Below are 19,741 nucleotides of genomic sequence, written 5' to 3'. Positions count from 1 at the left end.
TGAAAATAAAAACAAGCAATGCTGTAAAAGCTCTATATTTGATTTCAAGCTGCAACTTGGAAATAAAACTGGAAATCTTGGTTGTTTGTAAGGTTCCTGAACTTTATATAGAGATTGTAGATAAATTTACATAAATGGTCTCTATATTGATTTTGTCACAATGAAAATTCACCTATCTGTGTTTTAAGAGTCCAGGTTTATTAACACACATTTTAAGATGCAACACCTTTCCAAGCACAGCAGATTTGGCTGAGAGCTGTGCAAACCCTGCTTGTTTAGGAATGTCAGTGTTTTCAGTACCACTGAATTGTCCTCTTCTTACTGGCTGTAGCTTTTGTCTCTGCCTCCTCATCAACCATAAAATAGTAAAGAAAAAAATTTAAAAATCCAGATATCCAAAAGTAAATCCAGAGCAGAGCTGTTGCATAAAACAAATATTATTTGTTGAGGATGCTCCATCCAGGGCCTAAAGGGGCTCCAGGAGAGCTGGAGAGGGACTTGGGACAAGGGATGGAGGGACAGGACACGGTGAATGGCCTCAGAGCCTAAAAGAGGGTTAGATGAGATACTGGGACTGAATTGTTCCCTGTGAGAGTGGGGAGGGGCTGGGCTGGAATTACCAGAGCAGCTGGGGCTGCCCCTGGATCCCTGGAACTGCCCAAGGCCAGGCTGGACACTGGGGCCTGGAGCAGCCTGGGACAGTGGGAGGTGTCCCTGCCATGGCACTGGATGGGCTTTATGATCCCTTCCAACCCAAACCAGGCTGGGATTCCAGGCTTTTACTGCTTTTGGGGTGAAATCCTTGCCCTGAGGATGGGCACCAGCAGCAGCCTGGCAGCTCCGGGTATTGGTGACCGTGCCAGGTGCTGGTGACTGTGCCAGACAGAAGCTGCCCTGTGTCCTGGTGTGAGTGCAGGCTCTCAGGCCTGTGTGCTCGTGTGCAGGTCCCTGGATGGAAGGCTGCAGGTGTCCCACAGGAAGGGCCTCCCCCACGTCATCTACTGCCGCCTGTGGCGCTGGCCCGACCTGCACAGCCACCACGAGCTGCGCGCCATGGAGATGTGCGAGTTCGCCTTCAACATGAAGAAGGACGAGGTCTGCGTCAACCCCTACCACTACCAGAGAGTGGAGACCCCAGGTACAGCACAGCCCTGCCCTCCTGCCTCTCCTGCAGCAGGGGGCATCTCCCAGGGCATTCCCAGGGGTTCCCTGCTCAGCCTCTCCTGCAGCAGGGGATATCTCCAATGGCATTCCCAGGGGATCCCTGCTCAGCCTCTCCTGCAGCAGGGGCCATCTCCCAGGCCATTCCCAGGGGATCCCTGCTCAGCCTCTCCTGCAGCAGGGGATATCTCCCAGGGCATTCCCAGGGGATCCCTGCTCAGCCTCTCCTGCAGCAGGGGCCATCTCCCAGGGCATTCCCAGGGGTTCCCTGCTCAGCCTCTCCTGCAGCAGGGGATATCTCCAATGGCATTCCCAGGGGATCCCTGCTCAGCCTCTCCTGCAGCAGGGGCCATCTCCCAGGCCATTCCCAGGGGATCCCTGCTCAGCCTCTCCTGCAGCAGGGGATATCTCCCAGGGCATTCCCAGGGGATCCCTGCTCAGCCTCTCCTGCAGCAGGGGCCATCTCCCAGGGCATTCCCAGGGGTTCCCTGCTCAGCCTCTCCTGCAGCAGGAGCCATCTCTGAGGACATTCCCAGGGGATCCCTGCTCAGCCTCTCCTGCAGCAGGAGCCATCTCCCAGGGCATTCCCAGGCACAGTGGGTTTATTATTGGTGATAATCCCTTCCTCTATGTAGTAGGATAATTTATGAACCTGCACTCAGGGGGAAAAGATCATTGGGAATTGATGAAATCCAAGTGAGCAGGCTCCCAATGTGTATTGTGTGCACATAACTCACAGCAGGAACCATAGCAGTGTTCTGTGCATCCCCCACTGCTGGGGTTAAATTCAGGATAAACTTGAGCTGGGTCTAAGAACAGCTCCCAGCTTCCTGTTCTGGAGTCTCCTCCTGCCTCTGGAAGAGACTTTGATCTGGAGCTGCAGGAGCTTCTGCTGCATGTCAGCACAGATCTGCAGAGCCAGGCAGGATGTTTATGCTAATCCCACCTGCCTGCTCCATCCTATGGGAAACTCATTCCTTGGGAATCATGGGGTGCACCATCTCTTAAATGGTGCTTCCAGCAGAGCTGGAAGGGGGCAGAGAGACCAGATGTGCTCAGATAAGCTCTATGCCATTCCCAGCTGGGAATAAACAGCATCCTCACCTGCTGCTGCTATTCCAGAGGCAAACATCAAATCCTGTCCCTTAAGGAGCCCCTGTGTTTGAAGGTGTCACTCCAGCCTGGTTGCTCCTGTTTCCTGCTGTTTCACTGCCTTTCTCGCTGTTTTCCCTGGCAGTGCTGCCCCCGGTGCTGGTGCCCCGGCACACGGAGATCCCGGCCGAGTTCCCGCCCCTGGATGACTACAGCCACTCCATCCCAGAGAACACTAACTTCCCTGCAGGTATCGAGCCCCAGAGCAACTACATTCCAGGTACCTTGTGTCTTCCATCAGGGAGCAGAGGGAAGGGGCAGAGAGCTCAGGCAATCCTGCCTGGGCATCCCAACCTGGCAATCTTCCTTTCCAGCGTTCCTCCGGAGCTACGGAGTGCAGAAACAGCTGGGAATTGTAAATGGGGCACTCAGCATGTTCATGGCTTTGTTTTGTTGGGTTTAAACTCACCTCTGCATTCAGTGGTACAACCTCAGTTTATTGTGAAACCTAAACTGGATGTTTCCTTACTGGCTTGAGATTTGGATGAAATTCAGCCATTTTGAGTAAAACTCTCCAAGTTTCTGATGGAATTGAGCTTTTCTATTTATGTATCTATTTTACAAGCAATTTACACCTTATTTGCATGGACAAGTTATGCAGCTGCACTCCAGGAGAGGAGAAATATGTGGACAGAAAACTGCCTCCATGGCTTAAAGTTTCATGGGACTGAAAATCCGGATTTTTTTGTTTTCTCCCTCCTCTGTTATTCACAAATATGGATATCACCCTGGCTGTGCTGGCTCCTCCTTCCAGCAGCTTGAGAAAGAAAAGTAATAAAAAAGAATTTGAGCTCCTTGTGAATGACAAAGTGAATGTTTTTGGTGCCTAAAATCCCGACTTTTCAGTTGCACTGACAGTGTTGTGATGGTTTTGTGCCTCCAGAGACCCCTCCTCCAGGCTATCTGAGTGAGGATGGAGAAACCAGTGACCACCAGATGAACCCCAGCATGGATGCAGGTGAGTCGCCTTTGGGGTTTTAATTTAGTGGCTGTGTCCCAAAGGAAGTTGAATGTCCAGGTTTTCTCTCATTACCACAAAAAGTAGTAGCCAGGTTTGGAATGAGGGTACCTAATTTATGTTCAAATAATCCATATATTATGTTCAAATAGCCCATATTAATGTTCAGATGTCATGGACTTCCTTGATTATAGAAAAAAAAATAAAGAAACCAGCTCAGAACGGTGTGAAAGGAAATGTAAAAATGGGCTGCACCATCTGTCTGCATCCATGGGACATCCAAGTGCAGATACTGAAAATATAGGCCCAGAATTGGTGGCAAATTTACATGATGGAGGATTAAATTCTGACAGCTTTTTGGTCAGATCTGTGTAACCTGATCCAACACTCCATTGTCCCAAACCCAGCAGGATTTAGGATACAAAGTCTTATGGTTTTAATTTTATTTTGTCTGGCAAATGTGCACCCAAGCTCTTTAATGCCCAGCTAACTGAGTTTGTCAGGATGATACCTGAAAGCAAAACAGCCAAGTGCTGCTCAGTTTGGGACATTAATGGGTTAAACTCCAGTGAATTCCCTGTGAAGGGGCAGCAAGTTGATATTTGAGAGCTCCTGTAAGGAGCAGTGAACATGAGAGAAGCTGCAGTGTCAGAAATGAGCCTGCAGTGAGCACTGGGCTGTCCCTCCAACAAGCCTGGGCAGCCCTGCAGATCCTGTGAATGTTTTTCCTGGTGCAGATTCCATAGCAATAATTACCCCTTCTGGATTTTCAGGTTCTCCAAACTTATCACCAAACCCCATGTCTCCAGCACACAACAACCTGGGTAAGCACATGATCCTGGGAGCTGTAATTACAGTCAAGAGGGTGACATTTGGGTGATGCTGTTGAAGTTGGGCACCTCTTGCAGTATTCCAATGGTTTGAATCTGCCAGAGGGCAGCTTTGGGTTGGATGTGGGAATGGTTCCCTGGGAGGGTGGTGAGGGCTGGGATGGAATTCCCAGAGGAGCTGGGGCTGCTCCTGGATCCCTGGCAGTGCCCAAGGCCAGGCTGGAGCACCCTGGGACAGGGGAAGGGGTCCCTGGCCAAGGCAGGGATGGAACTGGATGGGATTTAAGGTCCCTTTTAACCCAATCTATCCTGGAATTGTGTGATTCTGTGAGACTGAGCATGGTCTGAGCAGAGAGAAGTGGAGGAGATTGGTTGGTGTGGGGGTGGAAAGCCCAGCTAAGCAGGGAATGTGCAGGAATGCCAGGGAATGGAGAGGTCATGGACAGCATTCCAGAGGTGGTGGTGGTGGTGGTGGTGGTGGGGGAGATGCACAAAGCACAGATGCTGATGTGGCTCACAGCAGCTGCTTTTCCTCACCCAAACCTAAATCACTCTGCAATCTGCAGTTGTTTTCCCCCCAGCTCCATCCTGGGCACAGGGAGCACATTCCAGCCCCAAGGGCTCTGTCAGGCCATGGCTGGCACTGACTCATCCCACACCTGGGACAGAAACAGGGGAACCCTGAGGAGAACCTCAGACACCACGAGAGCTTTTGTGGCTCTCTACCCCTCTGTTACCTCAAAAGTTCCACCCTTTCTTTTCATTCTGATCTCCACCACTCTGAGCTCCTGCCCTGTTTGGAATTGCTGTGCCATAAAAATCCCTCTCAGCTCTGCCTGGCTGCAGGATCAGCTCCCCAACTGTTCATTAAGGCAGCAGACAGAGCCCACTTGAGACTCCTCTGGAATAACCATGGCCATAAAGTTTACATATGCTTTTAATCCTGGCACACAGGACTTTGACACTGCTCCAAAATTTGTCAGTCATTGGCTGACTTTTGGATATCTTGGGGCTGTTGAACAGAGGATTTCTTCCCCCCCCCCTTTTTTTTTAATATTGCCGTGGTGACCCAAAACTTTTATTTCTTTAACTGCTACAGCCCAAGAAGAAAATGCATGACTGAGACATTTTTATTTCATTTTTCCCAGCGTGCTGCCTGGGAGCTGATGCAATTTTCTTGCAGTTTTTCCTGCAATTTTTCCTTTTTTTCTTCAATCTAAAAATAAAAGCCAATTCCATGTAACAAACTCAACCTGGCAAGTGGTATCTGCCTTCCATAAGGCAGAGAGGAGTTCCTTGGAAACAGACCCCCTGACAGGAACACTGGTTAGTAACACATCAGATGTCTCAGGTGCTGTCTGGGGACAAAAAAAGGAGCAGGTGAAGCTGGTAAAGCATGAGGAGTCTCTTTGTAGTCTGAGGAGCAGACAGCAGAGAAGCAGTTTAATTTACCAGCATTAAAAAACGCCTTTGAATTCTTGCAAACCATATGTATTGCTCTCAGGCAGGAGCTTCCACAAATGAAGAACTTCTTGTTGCTTTTAATTTTATTGTAAAGTTTTGCCTTTGAGGAAGCTACAAAATAATAAATGAAAGAGCAGCTGAGCCACACTTAAAAGTGTCCAAGGGCAAAACTGCCATCACATGAGTGTTGTAAATGGTTTATCTGCAGCAAGGAGCTGCTCTCAGGGAAATCAGACCTTCAGCCTGATGGTCACAGCCCAGGAAGGAGCTGCTGGTGAGCTGCTGCAGCACTCCTGTCATTCCAGGATAAGCAAACCCCACTGTCTAGGGCTGGACTTTGCTCTGCAGGAGTCCAGTGAGGCTTCCTGTGTGTATCTCTGGGGAAAATGGAACAGAAATCCAAACACTCAGCAGTGTGTGCAAGGAGGGCTTTCTCAGCTCTGGAGCAGAGGGGGGGCTTTGCCATGAAGAAAACAATGTCCCAGGATTGCTTTGTTTATTTGAGCAGAGCTACCTGAAGCTTTTAAGACAGTTCACTTTGTGTAAACTGAACTTTGGACCTAAATCCCATGGCCATATTCAGGGAGTTCAGAGGCAATAAAGCAGCACAAGGCAAACCAAGTGTGACACCAGGGGCAGGGTTACCTGGAGGCCCAGGGCAGGTTTTCCATGTCAGGCTGAAACGTGGCACGGAAACAGCTCAGGGAATTTCATCTTTCCATTCCCAGGCACAAAAGCGTTGCAAGGTAACATATTGGGGTTTTTTTTAAATCCTCCTTTCAGTTTGTGTTGGAGTTGGAAGTGTTGGAGTTTTGGTTCCAAATTACAGTTGTCAAGTTTTCAGTTGTCAAACAAAAGCTTTAAGTGGAAGTCACAAGATCCAAAGATCTCTTCCCTATTGCTGAAACACGAACCGAGGGAAATACTAAAAACAAAATGAAAGGAGAGTTGCCAGCATTCTGTGGGCCCTGGGAATGAAGTCAGGGAGTTGAGGCTGGCTGAGGAGCAGCCCTGTGGTCACACACACATTGTTGTTCGAGGGGGCCATCCCTGGAGCACAGGAAATCCATTGTCAGGGATTGCTCCACTGAATGCTTGACGCAGGAGCTGTCAGAGCAGCGAGCACATGGCCCCTGGTCACATCCATGTCCCTCTGTCCCTTGTCCCAGGGCACAGCCAGCCTGCCCTGCCTGCAGAGGGAAGGGAGCATCTCCTCCTTCCCAGGGAGGGGCTGGGATTGGTAGAGCTGGAAACGTCTCTGAGCTGTGAGGAACGCTGTGATCAGCCACACGCCCTGGAAGCAGGGTAGCAGCTTCCTGTGCTCACAGGGGGAGCAGAGCAGGCAGCAGATGTTCCCAGGCCTTGGATCTGGCAGGGAGGATGCAGGACTGGGACCATCCCAGGGCCCAGAGGACACTTCTGACAGCAAAGCTGTTTCTGAGTCAAGGCTGAAATTGTGCAGAGGTGATTCAGGCAGGAATTGCCTGGGTTTCATGTGTCCTGTTTTATTGATTGTGTACCCCCACAGGGTTCTTTGGCTTCAGCAGAGCTGCATTCTCTTCCTTTTCCCCAAACACTGAAGCCATAAATTGAAAATGAATATTTAGGACAGCTCTGACACAAGAGAGAACTTGCCCATCCCACAGCAGCTTAAGCTGAGGTTTAAAACTACAAATCACAGGAGAAAGCAGCATCATTAAAAACTTGGTTGCAGTTTTTAGAGACAAGCTTTTCCTCAAACCAGGATTTGTTGGTTTATGTCTTTCCTCAGGCTGCAGATAAGCCAGAAATAAAATTTCTGTACATCCTTCAGTGAGGAATCCACAGTTCCCTTGAGCCCCAGCGAGGTGGAGGTGGTTTCTGAAGGAAAGGACCACAAAACCATGGAGAGGTTTCAGTGTTTTTATAACTTGAATAGCACCAACCTGAGGGTATTACTTAAGGATCAACACAAGTTGATTTTTCTGGAGCTGAGCAGCCTTTTGATTAGAAAAGCACTTGGATGTGGAGTAAGAGCCCAGTCATGTGGAACTGATCTGTTTTCTTTGGTGGGTGCACTCACCTTGGGAGGCTCTGGGCAGAGCTGGTGTTTGCTGGGCCTCTCTCCAGACTCTGCTGGGGCCACAGAGCCCACAGCAGTCCTGAGGTGGCCACAGCTGCTGCTGGAAAAACTTGCCTGGTGTGGCATTTTCCAGTGGGAACACAAATGGGACGTGCAGGAGAAACAGGCAGGGACAGTAAACTTGTGTCATTCGTGGATGTGTGAAATAATCTGTTTCTATCAAGAGAGGGGCTTGCTTTGAGCTGTAAAATTCAAATGTGAGGAAGTGGCAGGTAAAAGAAGCTGGGAATGGGTACAAGCTCCAAATTTCATGGATTTTGAAGCCTGCTAAGGATTACAGAGTTCCCCAGATGTACTTCTATTCAATTCCTTGTTTGCTGTCAGCAAAGCTTGTAACAAAGCAGAAACCAAAGTGATTTTCCTGATGAATGGCTGCTTTGGGAACACTTCCAGCAGTGGAGGGGAAGCCAATGTGCCTTTTGGCTCCTCCAGCCTGTGCCTGAAGGTTATGGAGGAACAGGTACAGGTGAGAAAAGACTCCCAAACCTCTGCAGAGACCCTGGTCAGTGTGAGAGGAGGCTGGGGTGGTCAAAACCTCTCTTGGATTTTTTTTGGAGTTATCTCTTAAGCCCCACATTCTCCTAAGCCCTGCAGGAGCAGCAGATGGGAAAGCCTGTGGAAAAACCTGGGTTTTGCTGCTTGATGTTAACTCCTTGGCCAGATGGGAGCTCTTCTGTTGTATCTTTAAGCACAGTTTGAATGGGGATGAAGTGATAAACTGGGGGGAGGGCTGGAGGGAATCCTTCTCCTGCACTGGGTGTGGAGAACAGCACTCAGCAATTGGCTGGGTCTGCCTTGCAGTCCCTGCTCAGCTTGGCTTTCAGCAGGGCTGGGCACCTCCCTGGGCTGCATTTCCAGGAAATTTTCCTTGAGCCTTGCTCTGCTGGAGTCTCCTGGGCTTCAGGGGGAGCAGTGAAATCACTCAGTGCTGTCTGAGTGCCCACCTGCCTTCCTGAGGCGCCTCAGCTCCCTCTGCTCCTCAGCTTCAGCCCTTGGCTTCAGTCCATGAGGCAAAGCAGGACCCCAGGGGAAGAGCTGAGCCTTCACCTGCTGGGAAAATGGATTTTCCTGTGATGGTTTGAGATCCAGTGCACTGGGAGAAGGTTTTTAAATTGCTTTGATGCCACTGTTAAAGGCAGTTTGGGGCATATTTCAGATTCTACTGGTTTCACCAGTGCCAGAGAGGTCACAGCAGGGTCAGTGAGAAGGAAAGTTGGATTTATTGATTGCAAGTGCACAGATTTAGAGTGCAGCACACACCTGTGCTATGGACAGCAGCTTTGTGCTTTATGCTTGCCAAGATTTTCTGCTCCTTCCTTTTCTTTGTCTCCTTAAGGAACTGGCTACCTAAAAGGGATCCCACATTTCATAGTAAAGCTGATTAATTTCCCTCAGTGCGAGGCTGCTCAGTGACAGCCCACTTGCTAAGTGAGTAATGCCTTTGACTGTCTGCGATTGCTCCATGTGCCAGAAGCTCCAGGGCTGATGTCACCTCCTTGCTGTGGTCCATTAAAATGAAACCTTGGTTGAAGTGAGCCTGAGGAATGAAGCAGAACAATGTTCCAACCAGCTGGGTTGTTTTTTTTCCATCCCCCTTTCCCTTGCTGTGGCTGATTTGGCTGTTGCTTGGTGCAGACCTGCAGCCCGTGACCTACTGCGAGCCGGCCTTCTGGTGCTCCATATCCTACTATGAGCTCAACCAGAGGGTGGGGGAGACCTTCCACGCCTCGCAGCCCTCCATGACCGTGGACGGCTTCACCGACCCCTCCAACTCGGAGCGCTTCTGCCTGGGGCTGCTGTCCAACGTCAACCGCAACGCGGCCGTGGAGCTCACCCGGCGCCACATCGGTAACTCGCTGCCCTGGGCAGGGGGACAGCCCAAACCCTGCTCAGATATCCCTGCTGAAATACCCCTGCTCAGAAACCCCTCCTCAAAACCCCTGCTCAAATACCCCTGCTGAAATACCCCTGCTGAAATACCCCTGCTCAAATACCCCTGCTCAAATACCCCTGCTCAAAACCCCTGCTCAGAAACCCCTGCTCAGAAACCCCTGCTCAAATACCCCTGCTGAAATACCCCTGCTGAAATACCCCTGCTGAAATACCCCTGCTCAGAAACCCCTGCTCAAAACCCCTGCTCAGAAACCGCTGCTCAAATACCCCTGCTCAAATACCCCTGCTCAGAAACCCCTGCTCAGAAACCCCTGCTCAAATACCCCTGCTCAGAAACTCCTGCTCAAATACCCCTCCTCAAAACCCCTCCTCAAATACCCCTCCTCAAAACCCCTCCTCAAAAACCCTCCACAGAAACCCCTCCTCAAATACCCCTCCTCAGAAACCCATCCACAAAAGCCCCATTTCAAATACCCCTTCTCAAAAACCCCTCCTCAGAAACTGCTCCACAAAAACCCCTCAAGTACCCCTCTTCAAAAATCCCCCCTCAAAAACCTCTCCTCAGAAACCCTCCACAAAAACCCTTCCTTAAATACCCCTCCTCAAAAACCCCTTCACAAAAACCACTCCTCCAAAAACCCTCCACAAAAACCCCTTCACAGAAACCCCTCCTCAAACACCCCTCTACAAAGCCCTCTGTTAGCAGGTTTAGAGCCCTGGGTGGGAATATCAGGCTGATCCCCCATACAATGCTAATTGTGTTTTTACACATAATCGTAATATAAAAATGCACCAAGGAACGCTAAAATTGCCGCATGTCATAGAATTAAAACCATTTCATGCACTGTGTATCTGGAGGGATGTCAGGGATCATTTTCTGTGTTCTTTTCCCCTCCTGCACTGTTTTATTTTCTGAGTGACCTTTTATAAATGGAAACTGAGCTCCTTGATTGTCATCTCAATTTCCACTTTTCCTCCAAGGTCCCAGCCAATTTGTTCTCAGTGAAACTTGTGCTAAGTGGAACATCCTAAATTTCTGCAATTTTGCTAAAAGTCAATTGCTTGTTCTTTACTGTTTTCTGCTGACTTCTATTAAAAATGAACCCAATTTTTGTCCTAATTTTGCTCCCCTTTCCTGAGCAATCGGAGAATCCTCCCTCTTGCACAGGAGGATCTTTCCTCACTTGTTTTGAAGATTATTATATTCCAATGCCCAGAACCCAACCAAGATTCAGAAATCAGATTTTAAATGCAGCAGACTCCTTCTGCTCAGTTGAAGGATGAAAGCAGCACATTCAAACAGGAATGTGAGACCACATCAAATGTTTATTTGAGCAACAAAATGTATTCTTCAACTTTGTTCCTCTATTAACTGAGATTTTAATGATTTGTGTAAACACCTATGGGCAATGTATGTGTCCTTGTACACAAAGTCATCTCTAGCAAAAGGCAAGGATTTGCAAGTGCCTTGGAATTCCATTCTAAATCATTGAGTAAATCTCCAAACAGTTGTGTCCAGCTGGGATGACTTTCAGAAGAAATGATGATTTTCATGTGTTAACTGATAGAAAAGATGGCTTTCATGTGTAACTGATAGAACATTCATATGGAAACTATCAGTGTGCATGTGTTTGGAGGGACCTGGCTGGGGCTGGAGGTACAATTCCAGCTGGAGCTGGTGCTCCTGCCTCCCTCAGCTCGCCTGCCATGGAGCAGTTCATTGGAATGTCCAGTGGGACAGAGTTTCCATCATTGGTATCTGAGCTGCTGGTTTAGAGCTGCATCAGGGAGCTGTCCCAGCCCCTGGGGCAGGTTTTCCTCCCTAAGGGAGCTGTCCCAGCCCCTGGTCAGCTTTTCCCAGAGTTTTTTCCCCTTTAGGAAGTTATCCCATCCTCGGGGTCACTATTTCCCCCCCTGAGGGAGCAGTCCCAACCTCTGGAGCAGTTTTCCCCCCCTGAGGGAGCAGTCCCAACCTCTGGGGCAGTTTTCCCCGGTGTTTCTCCCCCTGAGGGAGCTGTCCCATTCCCAGCGTCAGTTTTTCTCAGTGTTTTCCCCTTGAGGGAGCCATCCCAGCCCCTGGCACATTTTTCCACCCTCAGGGAGCCGTCCCATCCCCGGGGTCAGTTTCCCCCCCACCCTGAGGGAGCAGTCCCAACCTCTGGGGCAGTTTTCCCCGGTGTTTTGCCCCTGAGGGAGCCATCCTATTCCCGGGGTCAGTTCCCCCGCCCGAGGGAGCTATCCTGTCCCCGGGGTCAGTTTTTCCCGGTGTTTTTCCCGGTGTTTTCCCGGCGTTTCCCCGCTGACCCTCGCTGTGTGGCAGGCCGCGGCGTGAGGCTGTACTACATCGGCGGGGAGGTGTTCGCCGAGTGCCTCAGCGACAGCGCCATCTTCGTGCAGTCCCCGAACTGCAACCAGCGCTACGGCTGGCACCCGGCCACGGTGTGCAAGATCCCGCCAGGTAAGGCACGGACAGCCCCGGCCGGCACTGCCCTGCTCCGCGGCACCCCGGGCTGCTGTAAAATCACACCGTGGGTGCGGTGGGTCACACTGGGTCGCGTTGGGTTGGGTTGGAACATCCCCTCCCACACCTGCCGCTGCCCTGTGCTGCTCCGAGCCCCGTCCAGCCTGGCCTGAAGCACTTCCGGGGAAGGGGAGCCCACAAATTCTCTGGAAAATCTATTTTACTCTTTGAGTAGCCACTCAACAATTCCAGCAGGGCATTTTTATAGCTTTAGGGATGGAGGTACTGCTGAAGGAAGCTGCTGTGGAGTCTCCAGTAGTTGCACTACGTTCACCCGACAGAACAGAATCTAAGCACAACTTAGAGCAGAATCTGCCACTTGTTCCTTCAGTGTTTTATCAGCCCATTTTTGTATTGTAATTATCTCACACACACGTTGATAATTTTGTTTGTGCCTCTAAGTAATGGTAAGAAATTTCTCTTCATTTAGATTCACCCGTAATAGATTTAAATTGTTCCTTTTTTCTGGTCTCTAGTAAAATCCCTTCCTCTGTGTGAATTGGTTTGTTCTAAAGAAATCACATTTGCAGACATGTTGTTGTTCTGGTTACAGTCTGAAGTTTTTGCTGAAAGGTTACAAGATAATTTATTTCATCTACTTGGGAAGAAAAGGCTTTTTTGTTAGATAAATGCAAAAAGCTGGTAAGAGAGGAGAGGCTGTTTGAAATGGAATTTGGTTATTTAGCTAAGCTTATACAAGCTGACTTTTTTACAGTTAAAAGCCTGTATATATTTAAAAACCGAACTTCTTTGTTTAGAAATATTTGAATTCTTTTCTTTTGAGAGGAGATCCATACGCTCCAAGCTCTGGCCCATCCTAATGGGTTTCCTTTCTCAGATGCAGCTGCCAGTGCTGCAAATTATGACTTAATTCCCCACCACATCACAGGAGTCCACCCTGGCTGGAGTCAACATCTGCAGACATGAAAAGCCCACATTTCCGCTCAGACCCAGCTCAGGCGCAGCTTTTGGATCCAGCTCTCCCCACTTTTGCCACAGTCTTTGGCTGCCTGTTCTTCCAATCTTTGCTGGGTTTGAAGCAGTTCCTTCACTGCCTCGTTGACAGGATGGAGTCATTGCCTCTCTCCCCCATGGAGACACCTGATCCCAAGTGCTCCCAAGGGCTGGGATCCAGCCCTGGGATCCTCCTGGAGTTTATTCCTCCTTTCCTGAGCTCAGCCTGGCCCTGACACTTCCACCCTTCAACATTCCCTTCAGGCTCCCTGAGACTGCAGCCCTGGGCTCTTCTCTGCTTCCAGAAGTGGGCAGTGCTTCCTGCAGCTGCTGTGGTCACCCTTTGCTCCACACCAGATGAGTCCAGCCCAGGAGAGAGGCTCACAAAGTGATTCTTAGCAAAACACAATTCATCCCACTCCAAATGTTGTTTTTCAGCCTTGGCCCATGTTGGAATCCCAAATGAGCCTTAGCTGAGTGCCTGGTTTCAGAGTTTAACTTGTTTATGGTTATCTGGGAGAAAGCAAACGTAGAAACACTTTTTAAAGAGTGGGACATTTATTTATTTATCTAAACTATGAAGGATGTTATGATATTTCACCTTTTTCCCCTAAGAGCAGTTGAATAAGTTGTTCTCAGTTGTTTAGCTGGGGATAAACATCAGGGGAAAAACTTGTGTTTTGAAGGGAACGTGTTTGGCACCTGGTAGTGAAACTGGAGAGAGGATTTTAGCAGGAGCAGCCCTGGCACCAGCCCTGGCACTCTTTAACCCTCAGAGCTGCTTCCTGGTGTGTCAGAGTGGTTTCAGTGCAGAGCTTCCCTGTTCTGTGACAGACCCGTGTCAGTCCAGCACAGGGAGCTGCTCCTGTGTTCAGCCTGTGCGTTCCTCCCCTCCAGGCCCTGCAGGGATCTCTGCTGGTGAGCGCTCAGTCAGTCAGGCTTTAAATTGCAATAGGAAGGAAATGGTGTCCAGGAGAGAGAAGGAGGTTCCACAGGAGGTTTCCAAGCCTGGTCTCTCCAGTCACAGTCTGCTGGGGGGCTCCAGCATTCAGAATCTCCCCTTTTCCTTCTCCCTGTGACGATGTGGCACCTCCATTCCTGTCCCTGGGCTCTGAGGACATGGGAAAGCAGCCTGGAATTCTCTGAAAAGCCAGAATTGTCAATGCCATCGAGCTAATGCCGTGTCCCTGCTGTGTCCTTTCCCCCAGGCTGTAACCTGAAGATTTTTAACAACCAGGAGTTCGCGGCGCTGCTGGCGCAGTCGGTGAACCAGGGCTTCGAGGCCGTGTACCAGCTGACGCGCATGTGCACCATCCGCATGAGCTTCGTCAAGGGCTGGGGCGCCGAGTACAGGTGGGGCCTCCTGGGCTGCTGCTCCTCTGCTCCTGCCTGGGAGAGCCCTGCAGAGCTGCCAGGGCTGTCTGCAGGGGGCTCAGCCCGCTCAGGAACAGGGATAGGCTGTGCCTCTTGGGATCGGCTCGGGGATCACCCCAGGCTCTGCTCCTGCCAGCCCCAGCTCCTGGCTGGGAGAGCCCTGCAGAGCTATCACTCCCCTTTGGAAAGGGGGGCTCAGCCCGCTCAGGAACGGGGATGGGTCATGGCTCTTGGGATCGGCTCGGGGATCACCCCAGGCTCTGCTCCTGGTACAAGCAGGGGAAATGCAATTCAGTGGAAAATGGGTGTTGTTTTCTGAGAGGGAAAGCTGGTGAGGGTTTAAACCCTGGGTAATGTGTAAATATTGAACTCTGCACCCTTTAGAGCTGTGGCCTCACTTGAAGCTCTGTGGGGTCGCTGCCTGCTCTGCTGCAGGAGGGGGAGAGGCCTCAGGACCAGCTGGGGCCCAGGCCCTGCACGTTGCTCTGCCACTTTCTTCATTTCTCCAGATGTTTGGAGTCCATTTTGTTTTGAAATCGTCCTGAGCTGGGGCCAGAGCAGCTCAGGGCTGGCTCCCAGCCAGGCCCTAATGAGCTGCAGAGGAGCGTGACTTAGGGAAAGCCAGGGATCCCCGCGGGGCCGGGGCTGCCTCTCCGTGCCACAGAGCTCTCCATCTGATGCAGAGATGGAGATGTTCCTGTGGAGCATCCAGAGGGCCATTCCCTGATCCCTGGTTCACCTTTGAGCAGTCTGCATGGGGTGTTCAGTGCTCCTCTGTGCCAAGGATTTGGTGCAGAAGGGGGAGAAGCCAATTCCATGAGCAGTCTGTGATGGACAGGGACAGGGATGGTGGTGGGAGCTCAGGGCAGCCCCCAAGCAGAGTCAGTCCCCTTTTCACCTCTGGTCCCACAGATTTCAGGTTCTCCCTCCCATCACCAGATTCCAAGGGAAGTGGGGGTGTAAAGCGAGGCTGTTTCCAGGCTGTTTCTCCTGCTTTGTAATCTCCCTCCTCCACAGCAGCTGTCCCTGCCTGGAACAAGACCTCAGCCATGCCTCAGCAGAGGAGGGAGAGCCCCTGGCTCCATGTCTTGGTCTCCCTTTCCTTTTATTTCCCCCCCATCTCTGTGCTTTGCCTTCTGGAGATGCTTAGGGAGAGCGACAGGCGGGGAAGAGGGATTTGTGCAGGGGAAGGTCAGAGCAGCTGAGCTCTGGCCCAGCAGGGCCCCTGGATGCAGGAAGGGTCTGCAGGGCTTGGGGTCATCTCTTCCCAGCACTTCCACATTCTACTAAAACCCAAGGGTACAGTAAAAAGTGAATATCCTTGTCTTGTGCATGGGGAAACTGAACATGTTTGGTGAACATGGGCCTTGCTGTCTAACTAGGAAAGGTCTGCAAAGGAAAATGGGTTTTGCTTAGATCAATACCTTCTGTCCCTCCATGGGATGAACTGCCTGTTCCCAGGAATCTGAGCAGTAAATAGCAAGCTGCTCCTATGGGATCATCATAACAAATACGGAGGGACAAGGTGGGTTTTTAAAAGGAGCCAGCAGTGCAGGGCAGAGGCTGTTGCAGAGGAGAGCCATTCCTTTGGCCAGGGTGGTTGTGGAAGCAGCTCAGGAGCGGGGAACTCTGTTCTGTTGAGTTCTTTCAGTCACATTGGTGGTGTGTGCTCTTCCCTGGCAGGAGGCAGACGGTGACCAGCACTCCCTGCTGGATCGAGCTGCACCTCAACGGGCCCCTGCAGTGGCTGGACAAGGTCCTGACCCAGATGGGCTCCCCCAGCATCCGCTGCTCCAGCGTCTCCTAAGGAAACCCTCCTGGGGCCCCTGGGGAACAAGGACTCTGCAGCACCCTTAGCAAAGGCATAGTAAACAACTCCCCAGTTATTCAAGCGATGAGAAAAAAATCTGCTTCAAAAACGAAAAAAAGAAGTGGGTTTTCTTTGTTTTGTTGTTGTTTTTAAATACCCATTTAAGCCACTTCCACTGAAACTGTCGGCACTTTGGTCGGGCTGCAGCTGGAGTTTGGAGCTGGAGTTGGTGAGGATGAAGAGCTGGATGTTGTTCCAGTGGAGAGCAGGCAGTGCTCACCTGCCTCCAGGCTGTGTGTGGCACAGGAGCCATCCCAGCTGCCAGGGAACTTCCCCTTCCCTCACACACTCCAGGCTCTGCAGCATCCCAGGAACACCAGAGCCTGTGGGGCTCCAGGATGGGAACACCAGAGCCTGTGGGGCTCTGGGATGGCTCCTGCCCGTGCATTCCTGCACCACCCACCTGATCCACACCGGTACTGCAGCACCAGGGGGAAGGAGGCATTTCAAACACCCAGAAGAAGGAATTCCCCAGGAATGTTCCGAAAAGGAAGGAATTTCCCACACTGGACTTGCAGCAAGGAGGCAGAGCCTTGCCTGGTGCCCGAGGGATGATGCCCTCATGGATCAGCCTGGGTTCACATGGGGCAAAAGCCCACTTGGAGGCTCTTTGTGGTGTTGCTGCAGCATTTTTGACTGGAGCTGCTCCCAGAGGGGGAATTGTCCCGTGGGGAGCCCTGCCTGGAGCAGCTCAGGCTCATTCTCTGCAGTCTCTGCATTAACCACAGCAGCCCTGGGCTGTGCTTTCCCAGTCTCTGCCTCTCCAAAGCCCGAGGGCTCCGTGTCCAGGTGGAGCAGGGGGGAATGTCCAGGCCTGGCTGTGGAGCGCCCCTGGAGGGGGATCCTGCGCTGTCACATGCAGCAGCCAGGACATTCAGACACAGCCAGCCCTCTGTGTGAAACTGTTCCAGCTGATGAAAATGCTCTAAGATGTGTTTTTGCCTGGAGAAATTGGGAGAGTGTGTATTTACTTGTATTATAAAATGTTCATTTTAAACATACATGCTCCAGACTGTTTAATATTTTTTATCCCTGCAGCAACTGTCGTGGCAAACAATTTCCACAACTGGAAAAAACCCCTTAGCACTTGTTTTTATGGTTCACATTTGCCAAATAAGTCTCATAACTTTGTCAGTGCTGTCCAATTATCTGTTTCTTTATATCTGCAGTGAATATCTTATGCATTTGTGCCAAAATATTAGAGGGGGAGGGGAGAAAGTGATAATCAGTTTCCTATGGAAATCTTTTTTTCCTTGTTTTTTATCTCTGAAAGACAAACAAGCTGAATGTGGCTGTGGAAAGGACTGACTGGGATGGACTTGAGGATGGTTTTGCTTTAGTCCTGCAAACTTCTGTGGGAGTGCCCTGATCCACTGGGGGAACTGACGGGATCAAACACCCACCAGGAATGTCCATGCTCCTCCTCTGCCAAGGCTCATTCCCAGAGACCTCTGCCAGCCTCTCCTGCTTTGGCACAGCTGGTCACCACTCCTGGAGCTGAGGGGACCCAGTGCCACCACAACAGATCCCAGAGGCTGCTGCTGCTGCTGCTGGATGCAGATGAAGGGAGGGTTTGGGGAGCTCCCTTCCAGAAACCAGGAATTGCCTTGTTCAACATCTGGAGTGTGAGGAGGACTCTCATGGTGGATGTGCTCCTGGTCACACAGGACTTTGGGAAATCCTCTGAGTCTGGACTGCAGCTGTTCTGTGCAGCACAGCACAAGCAGCACTGGAGGCTTTTAGATGTTTGATTTGTTAAATTTTGCAATGTGTCTGATCCGAGTTACAGGTCTGCCTGCACAGACTGGGGCAAGAAGAGATCTGTATAAAATAGGATTTTTTTGGGCCTTTTACAAAGCAGGTCTGATGTCAGCATGGATTGGTCCAGCATTGGTTCAGATACAGGTTTCTAACATAGCTGTAAAGAAAAGTTTATCTTGAATTTTGTAGAAATATTTGACTTTTGGCTGTTTAAATGAGAGGGGGAAAAATGTGCTCTGTAAAATGGCTCTGGGTTTCTTCCATGAGTGTCTTATTTGCTTATTTTGGTGACAAATGTTGTTGCTGTTGTCCTCATAATCACAGAGGAAATTGGACTCGGGTGCCTCCTGCATTAACCACAGAAATGCCCTCTGAAACCCCAGAGGGATTACAGGTGATGGTGTGAGCAGGAGCCCAGCCTGATCCAGAGGCCACGAGTGGGAATAAATCCCAACTTTAATATGGAATTTGCACACGGAGTCACCTCCTCAGCCACCCTGGATTTCCGCTGGGAGCCAGAGCTACAGCCCCTTGCTAAAGGATAATTAATTGCTGACCAATATTAATTGAGGCCTTTTGAAACCCAGGATTCAGATGATGCATAAAAACTTTGGTTAATCTCCCCTCATCATCTCTTAAGTGAAATGCCTTCCAGTGGAAAATGTGAGCTGGCCCAGCAGAGCAGTGAGATAAAGGGGAGATTATCTCCACTCCAGCATTAATTTCCTCTCTCCCCTTTGTTTGCTGCTCCCTGATTCATGAGAGCTCTGTGGGTTCTGGAGTCACCTTGGGGAGCCCAGCAGAGCCCTGGACAGGGCAGGGATGGGGCTGGGCTGGGCATGTTGTGCCCACGCTGCCCTGGACGCTCACAGTTGCAGGATGAGGTGAATTCCTGCTCCTGTGGCCACCAAGGCCAGGGAGCAGGGATTGGGCTGGGATTGCTGGGGGCAGCAGGGCCCTGAGGGCACAGGAGGCTTTGTTTGATTTCTCCTAGAACTCAATTAAAGCAGCTTTGGTGTGCAGCTCAAAGGGATGGATGGGAGCAGCCTGCCCTGGCTCAGCTTGCAGCTCCAGGCTGGAACATCCTCTCATTTCATGGCAGGCTGGGCTCGTTTTCCAGGGTTTCACCCGGTTTTGTTCCTGCAGAGTCAGTAGCAGGACCTTGGACTCTTCCCTTGGTGAGGCTGCCCAGCAGGGCCTGGCTGCAGGCAGAGGACAGACACCCTGTGCTTTCCCAGGCTGTGTGATCTGTTTATTGTAATGTATTGAATTGCAGGTTGTATTTTGTGTTAAGCTTGTCTTAGGAGTAATCCAGTGCTGTCCATTTGACTTAATCTCCAGCAATCAGTGTGCCTATGCACAAAGAAGGAGAAATCCCATGGTAAGGCACTTCCCTGGAGCTCTGGCTGCCCCTGTGTGCCAGGAAAAGGCTGAGGGAGCCCTGAGTTCCTCACAGTTTCCTCCCCCTTGCATCAGCGTGGTTGAACCCTGCAGGATCCTCTGTGGGGTGAAGGATGGTCAGGACTCACCCCAAGCAGCAGTGGTGGCTCCTGTGCCTTCAGCTGATTCCTGACTGGAAAAGCAGGAAAGCCCAGCCCGGGAAGGGCTTCAGCCACATGCGCAGCACCCAGAGCTCTCCTGGGTCTCTGAGGGGCAGGAGGATGGAATTTCATGGCTGTGC

At 50.8% G+C, this 19,741-nt stretch overlaps 1 protein-coding gene across 3 annotated transcripts in view; it reads left to right on the top strand.

Moving 5' to 3' along the window:
* SMAD3 (SMAD family member 3) overlaps nucleotides 1-18,593 on the top strand; it is a 67,652-nt gene extending 49,059 nt beyond the window's left edge. For 2 of the 3 annotated variants that reach the window (XM_054641965.2, XM_077185724.1), the window contains exons 2-9: nucleotides 945-1,138; nucleotides 2,399-2,533; nucleotides 3,197-3,271; nucleotides 4,045-4,095; nucleotides 9,323-9,535; nucleotides 11,901-12,038; nucleotides 14,264-14,408; nucleotides 16,113-18,593. In XM_054641965.2, coding sequence (XP_054497940.1) covers nucleotides 945-1,138; nucleotides 2,399-2,533; nucleotides 3,197-3,271; nucleotides 4,045-4,095; nucleotides 9,323-9,535; nucleotides 11,901-12,038; nucleotides 14,264-14,408; nucleotides 16,113-16,236 — 1,075 coding nt within the window. In that variant the 3' untranslated portion in view covers nucleotides 16,237-18,593. The remainder of the gene's footprint in view (nucleotides 1-944; nucleotides 1,139-2,398; nucleotides 2,534-3,196; nucleotides 3,272-4,044; nucleotides 4,096-9,322; nucleotides 9,536-11,900; nucleotides 12,039-14,263; nucleotides 14,409-16,112) is intronic. The other variant, XM_077185723.1, reaches the window with a different exon arrangement.
* The last annotated feature ends 1,148 nt before the right edge of the window (nucleotides 18,594-19,741 follow it).

The sequence above is a fragment of the Agelaius phoeniceus genome, chromosome 13, assembly GCF_051311805.1.
Source record: "Agelaius phoeniceus isolate bAgePho1 chromosome 13, bAgePho1.hap1, whole genome shotgun sequence".
Lineage (NCBI taxonomy): Eukaryota > Metazoa > Chordata > Aves > Passeriformes > Icteridae > Agelaius > Agelaius phoeniceus.
Note: the sequence above shows the minus strand (reverse complement) of the source record. Positions and strands in the feature narration are given on the sequence as shown.